Source organism: Megalops cyprinoides, chromosome 14, assembly GCF_013368585.1.
Source record: "Megalops cyprinoides isolate fMegCyp1 chromosome 14, fMegCyp1.pri, whole genome shotgun sequence".
Classification (NCBI taxonomy): domain Eukaryota; kingdom Metazoa; phylum Chordata; class Actinopteri; order Elopiformes; family Megalopidae; genus Megalops; species Megalops cyprinoides.
The window spans coordinates 22,763,043-22,775,560 of NC_050596.1; the positions used below are offsets into that span (position 1 = coordinate 22,763,043).

Below are 12,518 nucleotides of genomic sequence, written 5' to 3' on the forward strand. Positions count from 1 at the left end.
GTCTGCACAGTGATGGACCGATCTGTCTAACCTGAGAAAAACAAAATCCTGACGGCTTAGACAGTGGAAATTTCCGTGCAGTAAACTACAGCTGGGAACAGGTATGTATAGCACAGTGAACAACGTATTCAAAAATATTTCTAATTTAAGTGCAAAACAGATTAAATGAAAGAAATGTTCTCACTAGCTTTGTTTTTAATGTTGTTTTACATTAAATGGCAGTCTGAAATAAGCGAGAGGAGCTGGAGCAGTGACTTGTGGGTAATCTTGAGGTTTACCTGCTGTTCTCGCGGCAGTTCGGAAAGAGGGGAAGGAGAGGGCTCTTCACAAACAGCCAGGCTCCGAACTAACTTTAACTTTGCGTTAGACTGGGGGAGAGCATCCATCGTTAATATTCAGAATCATGTTCAATGACGCGCAGGTCAAGTTTCATCACAAAAACAAGTGCATGGACAGAGTTCTGAACACAAAACCAAGCCCCACAAACCCGTGCAAGCACAACAGCCCTCAGGGAGAATTTTCAGAGCTCAAGATGGGCATGGGCACCCTTGCAAGAGTGTTTTCTTCGTTTCACTGTGAGTGTCTGGAGCACTGGCAGGCAACAACCATTACCAAATAATCTGACTTGTGACACTCTTGAACATCTGAAAATGATGACGGCATATGACAAAGTCACAACAAAAAAGGAGAAAAAAAAAAACAACTGACTCGTGCAAACAAATGTTCCTTTCAAAGCTTAAAGACAAAAAACTGAAAATGTAAACTGAAGCAGGCATGTACAATGACCAACTGGCACAGGCAATTACGAACGTGACTAAAACAGTGACATTCAACTTTAAAGACCTCATAAAAGAAGTAAAAAGAGACACAAAGCACACAATGTTGTATCATGCCACTCTACTATACCTTTGATCTCTTCCCTGTCTGTCCAGGTGTTTGCTGCTGTATGGTAAGTAACAGGACAAAACGGGCCACGTCAGACGGCTTTACTACATCATAAAGACTGCCAGCTTTCAGACTAGCTCCACACAAAAACTAAATGAGCAAGATGACTCACACAAAAACAAAGTGATTTGCTGGGAAAAAGGAAGAACCCGACGAGTTCAAGGACAGCTGTGTGATTAAACATCTTCAGCTACAAAAAAATACTCAAAGATCAGATATTTCAAAGATTAAAAACAAAGATGCAGGAGGCCTCTGATGAGACAATGTTTTTGAACGAAAAACATATTCGGTATCAAAGGCTCATATATTCAATAGTTAGTAATTAAATTGACTGTGAAAAGCTGGCAAGCAGAGGAATGCATCCATACTTCACATATGCAGTGAAACTGCGATGCATGATGTAACGCAAAATAGGAACTGAAAGCAATAAAGCTTCAACAGCGACATACTGAATCCAATTCCGGAAACTCTGGTTTCTTTCCTGTCACATCTCCACTGTTTCCTATTCTTGTACGGTGGTGCGATAGTGCTGTTGCCAGAGGCAGAAATTGCGCCACATCTGTGGAACTAAACGCTACAACCACTAAGAGCAGCTAAAGCTGCTGCCACATTCAGAAACAGCCTCAATATCCTGTTCTTTGCCTTCCACAAATGATGAACCCCTACGTGATTTTAGCCCCAAGCTTCAGGCTCCCACCTCCTGATGTTTTCAGTCTTCCATGTTTTTACTTACCTTGACTGCTCATAATTTTGTTTAGTTTTTACTGTTTTGACCTGCATGGGTATTGATGCATACTTTTTTAAAACGTGCATTTGATTGTGATTAAGCAGACAGAGGAAGTACTCCTAATTGTGTGCTATGCTAAAACAGCTATCTGCATAAAAATGTATTTTACATTGCTATCCTTTAAACTGCAGAGGTTCCCAACAACGAAAACAAGATGAAGCAGTACTCAGGCGGAGGGTTCAGCTCCACAGGGGATGTAGAGACACTGTCCTTATAGCAGGGGGGCCTGGCAGAGACACTGCCATTGACTGAGACACAAACTGTAATTCAGCTCTTTGTCGGCTCCCCCCCGTTGCGGACTGAACATCGTCAAGCGCTTTAGCGGGCTGTGAAGCTCAAAACAGCAGCCTTCTGCAACTGTCCTCCAGACAAAATCAGAGGTCAGCTTTCCCAGGGGGGCTCGAGAGGTAAAACTAGATAAGGCAAGACGAGTTGGCAAAGCCGTCTGGGGGGAAAAAAGGGTGCTGACTGCGAGTCCTGTGGATTTTAAATGGTACAAGGGCACACACCGGTTGACTGCCGTATCGCAGGGTATGAAAATGTTTGAAGTGGAGGAAATGCATTCGCCACAGAGGCGAAAAGCTCCACCTTGTGTCCAGCTGACTGCCGCACTCTGTGAAGTGGCAGATGGCGACAAAGTCACTTGCCTGCCCCCCCCCGGTCCCCGTGCCAATCCCATGCATGCACACAGCACCAGGGTGACACAGAGGAAGTTTGTGGATAAACTGGGATTTGAGATCAAGATTATCGGTCTTCCTCTGCTTGGCTGCTTCACCAGCCCGCTTTGGCTCGGCACCTGCTTTTACCCGCCTTTTATTAGCTTCACAGTCACCTTTTCTTAGGAGCAGCAGAAAAAGCAATTTTCTACTTAATCTCCACAGATATCATGGAGAAAACAGGAGCACTACAAAGACTCAGTGCCTCAGCGCTCCTCTCTGAGGGAACATAAGAAATGTTACTCCACACCAAGGAGTCACTGTTCTAGCAATATCTGTCAGAGATGCATGCTGACCTTTGAAGATATGGGGCTTGCGCTTACTCTCTCTCTCTCTCTCTCACACACACAGACACACACACACAAATACTGAGAAGAGAGTTAAGAACTTAAACAGCTGCTAAAGGTCTCACAGCTCAGAGTTATCAACTGATGGATGTGTGTGCCAGGAGTTCTTGTAGGCCGACACCTCTGAACTGCATCTAAATTGTATTCTTAATTTTTCTACAGTCCAGCATTACCCCCAATTCCCCCTCCCCCCCTCCCCCAAAAACCCTCACAAATACATCTGTGCACACCTGCAGGAATGTCTGTATCAGCAGCCTTTGCATACAGATATATTCAAAAGGCTACCCCGCTGCTCAGGAATGGAGATAGTGAGCCTACAGATTGACTGACGGAGAGAAATGTTATTGTGGATTCTCTCCCCGCATGAAATGCATTAACCAGTAACAGTCCTGTCGCCATTTTTTTGTTTGTTTGTTTGTTTGTTTTTTACCTGCGCCTCGTTTTTGCCGTCACAGACGCTTTCATCTCTGTCCGGCTCGACTGGTTCCCGGCTTTCAGGCTTGGTCAGCACGTCCCCCGCCGTGGCGTCACCCTCCCCTGCCTCTGAGCCTCTCATTGTGTCAGCCGTTTCCTTTACAGTGACAGTATCAGACATCCTCATTAGAGAAGGCTACTCGGAGAGTCTACCAAAAGCCTGGAACCTAGAAGAGAGACGGCAGCACATTTGTACCACGTGGGTTTGGAGCGACGCAGCATGAGAGAGACGGTCACCTCCACCTAGCAGTACATAACAAATGCAGGGAGATGGCGCACACAAATACGTAAATATTACACAACAGATAACACACAAAATGTAAGGTAAGGTAAAACTTTCAGGTTTTAACAATACAATGTGTCCAAAAACTCACACCCACCCCCCTGAAGGTCACACAAAACAAAGGTCCAAAAAATAAGATGTGTGTGAATCAAGGTAATGTTGCCCTCATTGATCACTGATAGGCACTACGTCCACAGTGTCTTAGATGGAAATATTCCCTTTATGACCAATGATAAGCTCTGTGCGTATGCTAAAAACAGTTACACAACAAATACACAGCAGCTGTATGCTTAGCACGTATCTTGGCACTGTTGAAGCTTTATCACAGACGTGTTAATTGCTATTCTGTAGCTATGCCCTTGTTCTCGCTGGTCTTGTGACTTGTGCTCTCGGGCGGCGTAAGCCACGCTGGGTAAGTGCATTTGCCACATCTGATACGCCCATTAGCACATTAACGCTGTGAGACTGAGCCGTAAGCCAGGGAAGATCCAGGAGCCCTCCGCAGCGGACGTCTCTTTCGCTAGACTCTTCACACTCCCCGAGAGGTTAAGAGGAGCATTCCTTAAGCAGTGACAGCTTAAACTGGGGGCCTCGAACTCCATTCCCACGGGACGTGCATTTGCTGGTTATTGCTACACTCTTAATAACATAATCAGCCAAATCATTAACTCAGTTTATATTTAATTTGTGACCCATCGCTTGTTGAGATTATACTTATTCCAAAGAGCCATTTCAGTGTGATGTTGAAAATGCATGCATACAACCAACTATATGACCAAACCAACAAATAAAGGGAACTGGTGATGGAAAAACAGCATACACACAGTCCTTCAAGAATGGAGCTTGATACTCTTACTCTACTCAATCGTGGTGAAAACATGGTGGAGTCTCCGGGTCAGGATTTTAGTTTTTTGTTACAGGGTTGTGCCTTGCCTATCCTGATCTTACTAGGTGCTTGCTTCAGCTTTGCAGTGGAAGCCATAGCCCTCAAGACAGCAAACTAAGCACTCTTCTGTCACAGCAAAGAGCTGCAATGGCTCCGTACAGTAGAGTACAGCAATTAAGTTTAGTGGTAAAGAGGGTCTTGTCATACAAAGATTGCCAGTTAATTTCCCTGGTGAGCCACTGCTGTTGTACCTTTGGGCAAGGCCTTAGGCTATTAAACCTTAATAGCCTAAGCAAATATCTATCTGTATAAATGCCTGAGTAAAAACTGTAAACTAGGCATGTTGCTCTGGATATCTGCTGAGGAACTGCAATGCATGCCATCTTGAAGTGCCATCTGATCAGTCATACACTGGCTCCCGCACCATCGTTGACTTCCTCTTTGAACACTCTGCCCGTTTAATGTGTCACACAAACAAACAAGACTCCTGAATGCAGCTAATGCACACAGAGTGACTGTGCATCTGTGCTGTCACAGTGATTTCACGCTGAGCCGTCCGATTCCTCGGCTTTTTACCCAAGGCGCTTTGTGGTGCTGTGCCTGGACCTGCGGCGGCGGCGGCGTCCCGCCGGAGAGAGGGGCGAGCCCCGGGTCCCTTTCGATGCTGTCGACCAGGTCGTCACTTGTGTTGAGCCTGCAGGACGCTCGGAGGAAGAGTCCCATGTCCCTGTCACCAGCGCTGGGTCCAGGTCCGAAGAACGCTGTCCTCCGACGAGCCGGTCATGCCCCTCACAGACCTGTTGAGAGGGGCAGAGAGAAGGGGGGGGGTGTTGGGGGGAAGGTCAGTGGGGTTGTGGTGTCATGTGATCAGTTGTATTTGTACCGTTTGAAACCCTGATGGTAGTATATGGGGGATGGGCAGTTCTGACATGGTCACTTGCTTCCAGTCTCCCCCACCTTACTAAACCTGTTCACCTCCACAAGGGACTGTTAGAACCCCATAGACACCTGTACGTTTATAGGAATGAAACAGCAGCTTCATGATTCATGATAATCACCCTGGTTGCTTGGTAGACAGTCAATGCAGCTTGGCCTCTCACAAACGCACTCACGGTGAGCCACAGCAATCTCTGTGTTCTGTCAGAATGCACTGTGAGAATGTGACTGCAGATATATCCATTTAATTTTCTTTTTTAAATAAATGTACTCACGAAATGTACTAAAAAGACACATGCTTAAATGTCTACATAGGGGGACCAATGCCCGTAAACTTGTCACCGTATCTTTAGACCCACAGATTTTGCCATCTGGGCACTGTCTCCAGTTAAATTCAAAATGTAACACATGCTGAGTGTTTTTCGTTTTTAATCCCCATATCTGCATTCAATAGAGAAATAGGCCAGTACTAAAAGTCTTACAACAGTGAAGCATTTAAGATGCTGCTTTGAAGTGCCTACTCCGCACACAGTGTACAGCTGCCTGGTGACATCTCATATGCAGGTGACTAATGATACTCCCTGCTTGCAAATTCATTACTGCGTTCAACAGAAGTGCATTTCCACAATGGAACTGTACACCCTCAACTTCTCAGCTCATGATTCATTCTGCCACGCTGCTGTGATGACGGCATATCGACATCTCTCTCCCGTTCTCGGACCGGGTCGTACTCCCCATTTCCCGAAGTCAGACTGGCTTCGGCAGACCCGACCCTCACTGCACAACCTTGGCTCTTGCACCGTGCAAGATTCGCGCAAGAGACGCTGGGCCAAAGCCAAGCAGACTCCAGCTCACTTTATAATCCGTTTAACATCACCTTGCAGTCAGAACTGAGCTGAGCTCTCCTCTTGAATGCCGGCCAAAGCAGACGCACTGCCCTGCAACTTAAGTATGAGGGGAAAGCAATCCCTCTCTTACTGCCTAGACAGGCTGCAACCCCAGGGATGTAGTCTTGGAATCAATAAAATGGCACCCCAGCTGACAGCGTAGACAAACACAGCTGGTCGAAAACAGAGCCGGGTTTCAAAACAAAGAGAGCAGCCTTTTCTGCAAGCTTAAGTTCCAACGGATGCATTAAAGGACTTCCAGCTCCTTTCTGAAGCACAGCTGACCAAACACCAGCAGCGAAACCTGCTCTGATGGCGAAGCCCGTTCATCACGTCGGTGGAGCTAATGGAAAGAGGGCTGCATTATTAATACTGCAGAGGGCTGATTGGGATTCATGGTGGCTTTCTCTGAGTGCTGGCAACACCGTGTAGCTTCAACACAGGGACAAATGCAAGAGAGTGCACAAATGGACAATGCTGAAAAAGCATGGACACGCAGACAGACACTCATTACATTACATTACTGGCATTTAGCAGACACTCTTATCCAAAGGGACTTGCATAGCTTGCAGCTTTTTACATGTTACCCATATAAATGAGTGAAGTACCTCACCCAAGCGTACAACTGCAGTGCCTCAGCGGTGAATCGAACCAGCAACCTTCAGGTTGCAAGTCCTGCTCCTTACCACTATGCTACACTACTGCCCCACACACCCACAGTGAGTAATTCCATGCCATGGCTATCCCCATGTGACCTCCTGTCACTAAGTGTCCGTCACCCGTGAACCCCCCCCCCCCCCCCCCCACGCTGGTCCCCTGAGTATGACAGATTAAAACATGGACATGAGCAGGGCCACAGAGGCTCCTCGGGGCATTCTCCTCAGGTGCAGCGGAGCTTCCTCAAACTGCTGCTGAACCCTTATCCCCAAAGACCACTCAAGGGCGATAACCTTCTCAAAGGGAATGAGCAGTGGTTCCTCTGGGATGCACACTGTTGCATGTTGTGAGCAAGGGAGTCCACCGACACCTGCTGACCTCATCCCCCAGATTACTGCGGCAGGCACCCATTCAGCAAACCTGGCTCACACGGGGGGACGACCAACAACCACAATAACCATTCCCCCCTGAAGAATAAAAAAACCTCCAGAATGGCTGGACTCCCACAAGCTGGATGCCCAGACCATGGTCACCATCCAGAACTGACCGCCTATTGAGGGGTTCACGTAAAGGTGACAATCACTCACCCACAGACTACTCAACCAAATTCAAAAGCCTTACCCACGCACAACCGAAGTTATGAGTCCTTTTTCACATATTCATACTGAAACTGCCAATTCATGACTACTTCCAGGCAGCTTTGAGTGGATTCAAAGCTTATTAATTAGCTGAGCAGGACATCACACTACCGGATCAGTCAAAATGGTCTAACTAGAACAGGGCAGCTTCCATTCCATTGCACACTTCAGCATGCCAGATAACCTGAATGACTTAAAAAATATGCAGCTGTTTAAATAGAATACTATGTAAAACTGTAAGGCAGAGAAATATTCCTGCTCAGCAAATATTAATTATTTATACATATGTGCAGTTGGTATATAACTGTGTTTTTGTTATCTCGGTTAAGCATGTCATTTTAAAACCTTTTTTGCTACAGACTAGATAATCACAGGCATGGCTGAACATACAGCAATCCTAATGTCGAGACTCAGCCAGTGTGCAGCAGGCAGACAATGGAAGCCTGCATGTCTAAAACCACATCACAGGGCTCAAATACATCCATTTTCTTACTGTAGACTACCACCCACTGTGCAGATTCTTACGCATGGAATGGCAGCCACTTCAACAAATTAGGGCTGCACCGTCTATATGAAGCGCGCTGACAATGTTGAGATTTTAGCTACACTGCTGGGGAATTGTCTGTCTATCTTCCGCACCACCTTGCTACTTCACAGTCTAAGAATTCTTCAAGATTCAAATATGATGTCTGCAGTCATCTCTGCTCATCTAATCTAAACATCTCGGAGATATGTTGTCAGCGAAGGTAAATAAGTTGTTTGCCCTGCGTAGTGTCTGTAAATGAAAAGCGGAGTCTTATTACTCCAACCCCTCCCCACTTCATTCATTACATGATTTAACGGGGTACAGAGGAGCACCTGCCTGGATTTGACACTGTAATTATTTGCCAATTTGGCAGACACCTTCCTATTCCAGGGCAATTTACAGCGGCAAATGCACTGCTGGCAGGACTGCCGAGAAAACAAAATCAGTCCAAATAAAACCCAAATGGATACTCAGCCGAAAATTATACCAAGAGAGCTTGTAGGGAGGCATTCAATACTACCTTCATTTGTTCCGCAGTGTCCATCAATTTAATAAACCCAAATTTCTACTGTTACCACAGGGGAACAGGAGTAGAGCATCTATGGCCAGGATCAATGGAAATGTACAGCAGTATTATGCAGCGAGGGTCATAGAAACAGACATTTTTCATGGCATGGGGGAAAAAGGGTTTTGAAAGTCAGTACATCTTCATCATCTACCATCTCTGTGTAGTAATAATCCATCTAATACCTAGCATAGAGTATACTCAATCAGCAGCCAAAACACCAAGCCCTAATTACATTTCTGTTGGATCCCATTTTTTCTGTACATAGAAAAGCAATGTCCTGCATTAATTATCTTTATGATCTACAGATCAAATACATTGGGAAGAAAAAAAAATACCAAAGTAGAAAGAACTTCTGCATTAATATAAACACCCCCCCACCCCCAATCCGAGCCAAGCCAGCTATTGTTATTTCATGGCTAATTGTGTTCACAACTGATTGACAGCTGGCTGGCGTCCGAGTGGAATACAAATCGCGGATCGCGCCGAGGCGCTCTGTGCAGCTGCGGACTGCGAGCAAGGCGCGGAGGCGGGGGGGTTAACTCGTTTAACCGCTCTTATTAGGAATACACCGGGTCTGCAGTCAAACACCCGTCTCCCCGTTTTCTCGGCAGCTCACCGCCTCACTGACGACGGAAAACGAGGGGACACTTATTTCTCTTTTTTTTTTTTTTTTTTACCCCTGTTGAGCTGAGATGAGCTTAAGCGTCTCAGTAAGGGTCAATAATAGCGGACTTCTGGTCGCACACGTTCATTAGTAACAGAGAAAAAGGGTCAGCTGTGAGACTTAAAACACAGCCATTTGTACTTGTGTAAACCACTTTTATGTGATGAAAATTAAATGATGACACTGGAGACAGACAGAGGTATGGGTCAGGCTCAACAGGAAAGGCAGCATATCTTCTGTTCTGCACAGCCCTGCTGGTGCCTGTACTGCCCTCAGATAATGTCCCCAGATTATTACCTCTAATGCAACATCAATACTGCAATTCCGGCGATTTAATGTCTTTAGGACATTCAATTAGATAATGTTGAGCAATTTGCCGGTTTTTATCTATGAAATGATCTGTGTTGCTCTAAAGTGCAATGATTACATATAACCTGTATCTGCCTGGCCCGTGTTGGGATTGATCTTTACACAAGCATGTAACATATATATGCAGAAATGGACATCGCAGACATGGGCGTGCGTGCACGCACGCACACACGCACGCACGCACACACACACACACAGCACAAAGCTCATCTACATGAATGAAAGGAATTCATCAATTATCACATGATTCAAAGAGAAAGTATTAATGTAAATGTTACCCTTGGCTGGATATACACAGTTAGATCTGTTCAATTACTTTGACAACACACATAGCTACATACATGGAGCCGCTGGATAAAAAGCAACCATTACTGGTTTAACCTTGTCCCACTTTTTATGGATCTGATTGCCCTAATTTTGAGGAAGCACATTAAAGCGTTAAGGAAATACAATTAAACGTTGGCAGCAATGCATCTCGAATTATTCTATGAAGGGCACTTAGCATCATGATTTGCTAATGGTCCCCTGAGGTGAGCTATGAGAAGAGAATTCAGAGCAATTATGCCCCAACTATTAGCAAATTAAGTCTACAGCGCCTGGCATGATCCAGGTTTGAATACACAACGGTACATCAGCGAGAGGCGTTTGAATTTCCATTTGCTGAAACGCCTGGAAACCACATATATGAAACTGCTGACTGGGGAAGATGAAAGGGAAAAAAGGCATAACTCTGCCAGGTTCTTAATGGCTTACTAGAACTAATTAGCCTTTACTGGGAACAGCATCTCTCCCTAACACAGCGATTCAGTCCCATGTACCACTTTCACCTGCAGAAACATGCCTCGTATAAGACTGACTGATTTCCCAAAACGACACTGAACCGCCAGAAGGATGTGTCCGGGTCTATAAGACAGCGTTTTGCCATCTCCGCCTGGATGTCTGAGCAGGTGTTCCACGGCAGACGGGGAAACGTTTAGAGAACAGGAGTTAACAGCGCAGGTCTAAGAACGCAGTTAACAGCGCAGGTCTAAGAACGCAGGTCTACGAACGCCAGAGCAACTCACAGCATGCAAATTTCTTTACCATCTCCGCGGGGAAGAGAGCGCAGCGATTTCCTTCTCGCCCGGCACATCAGTTCCTCAGAAACACAGAACAAAATAATGTTTATGTGGGAAGGGAATGGAAGCGTGCCAAAATAAAATCCTGGCATGCAAAACCCCTTTCAGAGGGGTGTGCGGCAAAGCGCTCCTTCAGAATGCCGTGGCGGTAAGCCTCAATGAGGAAATATTTATCCCAATGAACATCACACTTCAAAAATCAGATTCCCCAAGCTCAGATACTCTAAACACTCATGCAGGCACAGTGTTACTGAGAAAAGCCCAAAACAGAGTGATAACACTTTCTTTCATAGTACGCTGACGACTAAGAACTAAGTCTGAAAGTCTGCATCTTGTATCCCGATTGAACCCCTCTCTGATTCTTCCTGAATTTCCCTACACACCACAAACGCACGATGTACCATCCACACACAATCACACCAGGGGAAACATACAATACCTGCCTCATAGTCGCCTTCATTATCTCCACTGGTTAGAGGTTTAGTTTCCATAGTACCCGAGGTAACACTGGCTGTGGAAGTCTCCCTCAAGCAGCCTCTCTCTCTCTCTCTCTCGCTCTCTCCTTCTCACTCGTCGCAGCGCGTGCGCTCGTCTGAGCCCTACCTGCCGGCGCCCATCGTCAAAGGCACTCACCCCGGCCTCGGAGACAGCGCCAAATCAACAGCTGTGCCGCGTGATGTCACCCGCCGGCTCAGCCAGTCACAGCGCCCCGAGCCCGGTCGCGGCGGCGCATCAGCGGCTGAACCGAGCTCTTCATTAGCGATTCAGCAGCCCCGGCGCGCGTAACGGCTCGGGATGGGAAAGTGGGGGGGGGGTTTGGGGGGGCGGTTTGGGGAGGCGCCTCCCCTCGCACCCCCCCATAAGCCCATAATGACCAGGGGGGGCTCAGTCAACGTGGCCCTTCCACACAGAGCTGGGGGGTGGGGGTGGAGGGGGGGTTGGAGTCTCAACAGTAAAGTCAAAGGGGTACAAGGCTGATGAGGTAGTACAATTCCCCTGGGGGTTTTAAACAAGACATCATTACTACTTACAAAAACAAGAAGGATTGTAACACCTGCTGTGAAACCACTCAGAGTACTCTATTCATTTGACAATCTCTGCTGGACATATTTCACTACATTACCAAAAAAAACAACCCAAACAAAACAAAAAGTGTTGACAAATGAAATATTAAAATGAGATATGTCTGTCTTGAGATATAACAATGTGGTGCTTTTGGGTGCAATGTGCTTTGCTTTTTTTTTTTTCCATCGTTTAGTCCAAATGATGTGTTTCACTGGCACACATCCTGCCACAGGAGTTGTCCTTGAACAATTTAACTACAACCAAGTGTATGTTATGAGGAGACGAAGAAAAAGTTTTGCAAGCATCCCTGAGAAAAAAAATCGTACAACATTTCTTTTCCGGGTCGATCCCGTAATGTCGCATTAGCTCTGGCAGTATTGCCTTTTAGACTAAAGCTACCCCTGAGCATTTCTACCCATATTAATATTTGATGATAATTCCTTCAATGGTTGAAATTAGCGAGTAGACGCCCTCTTTCTGCTGCAATTATTTGAATATTGAGTCCTAGCTGAGGCTGCCCTCCTTTAGAGAACACTGAGAAGGCAAACACGTCTGGTTAAAAAGGGGGCTGTTTGGTTTTTTTTTCTGCTTCAGTTTTTTTTGGTTTATTTTGCTCAATAAACAGCCAAGTGATGTTGAATCAGATTCAACC

At 46.0% G+C, this 12,518-nt stretch overlaps 1 protein-coding gene across 12 annotated transcripts in view; it reads right to left on the minus strand.

Moving 5' to 3' along the window:
- LOC118788787 (R3H domain-containing protein 1-like) overlaps window positions 1–11,456 on the minus strand; it is a 31,462-nt gene extending 20,006 nt beyond the window's left edge. For 4 of the 12 annotated variants that reach the window (XM_036544864.1, XM_036544859.1, XM_036544861.1 and 1 more), the window contains exons 1-5: window positions 11,241–11,406; window positions 5,015–5,235; window positions 3,226–3,366; window positions 907–942; window positions 279–368 (exon numbers count right to left, since the gene is read on the minus strand). In XM_036544864.1, coding sequence (XP_036400757.1) covers window positions 279–368; window positions 907–942; window positions 3,226–3,366; window positions 5,015–5,161 — 414 coding nt within the window. In that variant the 5' untranslated portion in view covers window positions 5,162–5,235; window positions 11,241–11,406. Of the gene's footprint in view, window positions 1–278; window positions 369–906; window positions 943–3,225; window positions 3,437–5,014; window positions 5,236–11,240; window positions 11,408–11,434 lie in introns of those variants that run through there. The other 8 variants (XM_036544867.1, XM_036544865.1, XM_036544863.1 and 5 more) reach the window with 5 other exon arrangements.
- Window positions 11,457–12,518: the final 1,062 nt, after the last annotated feature.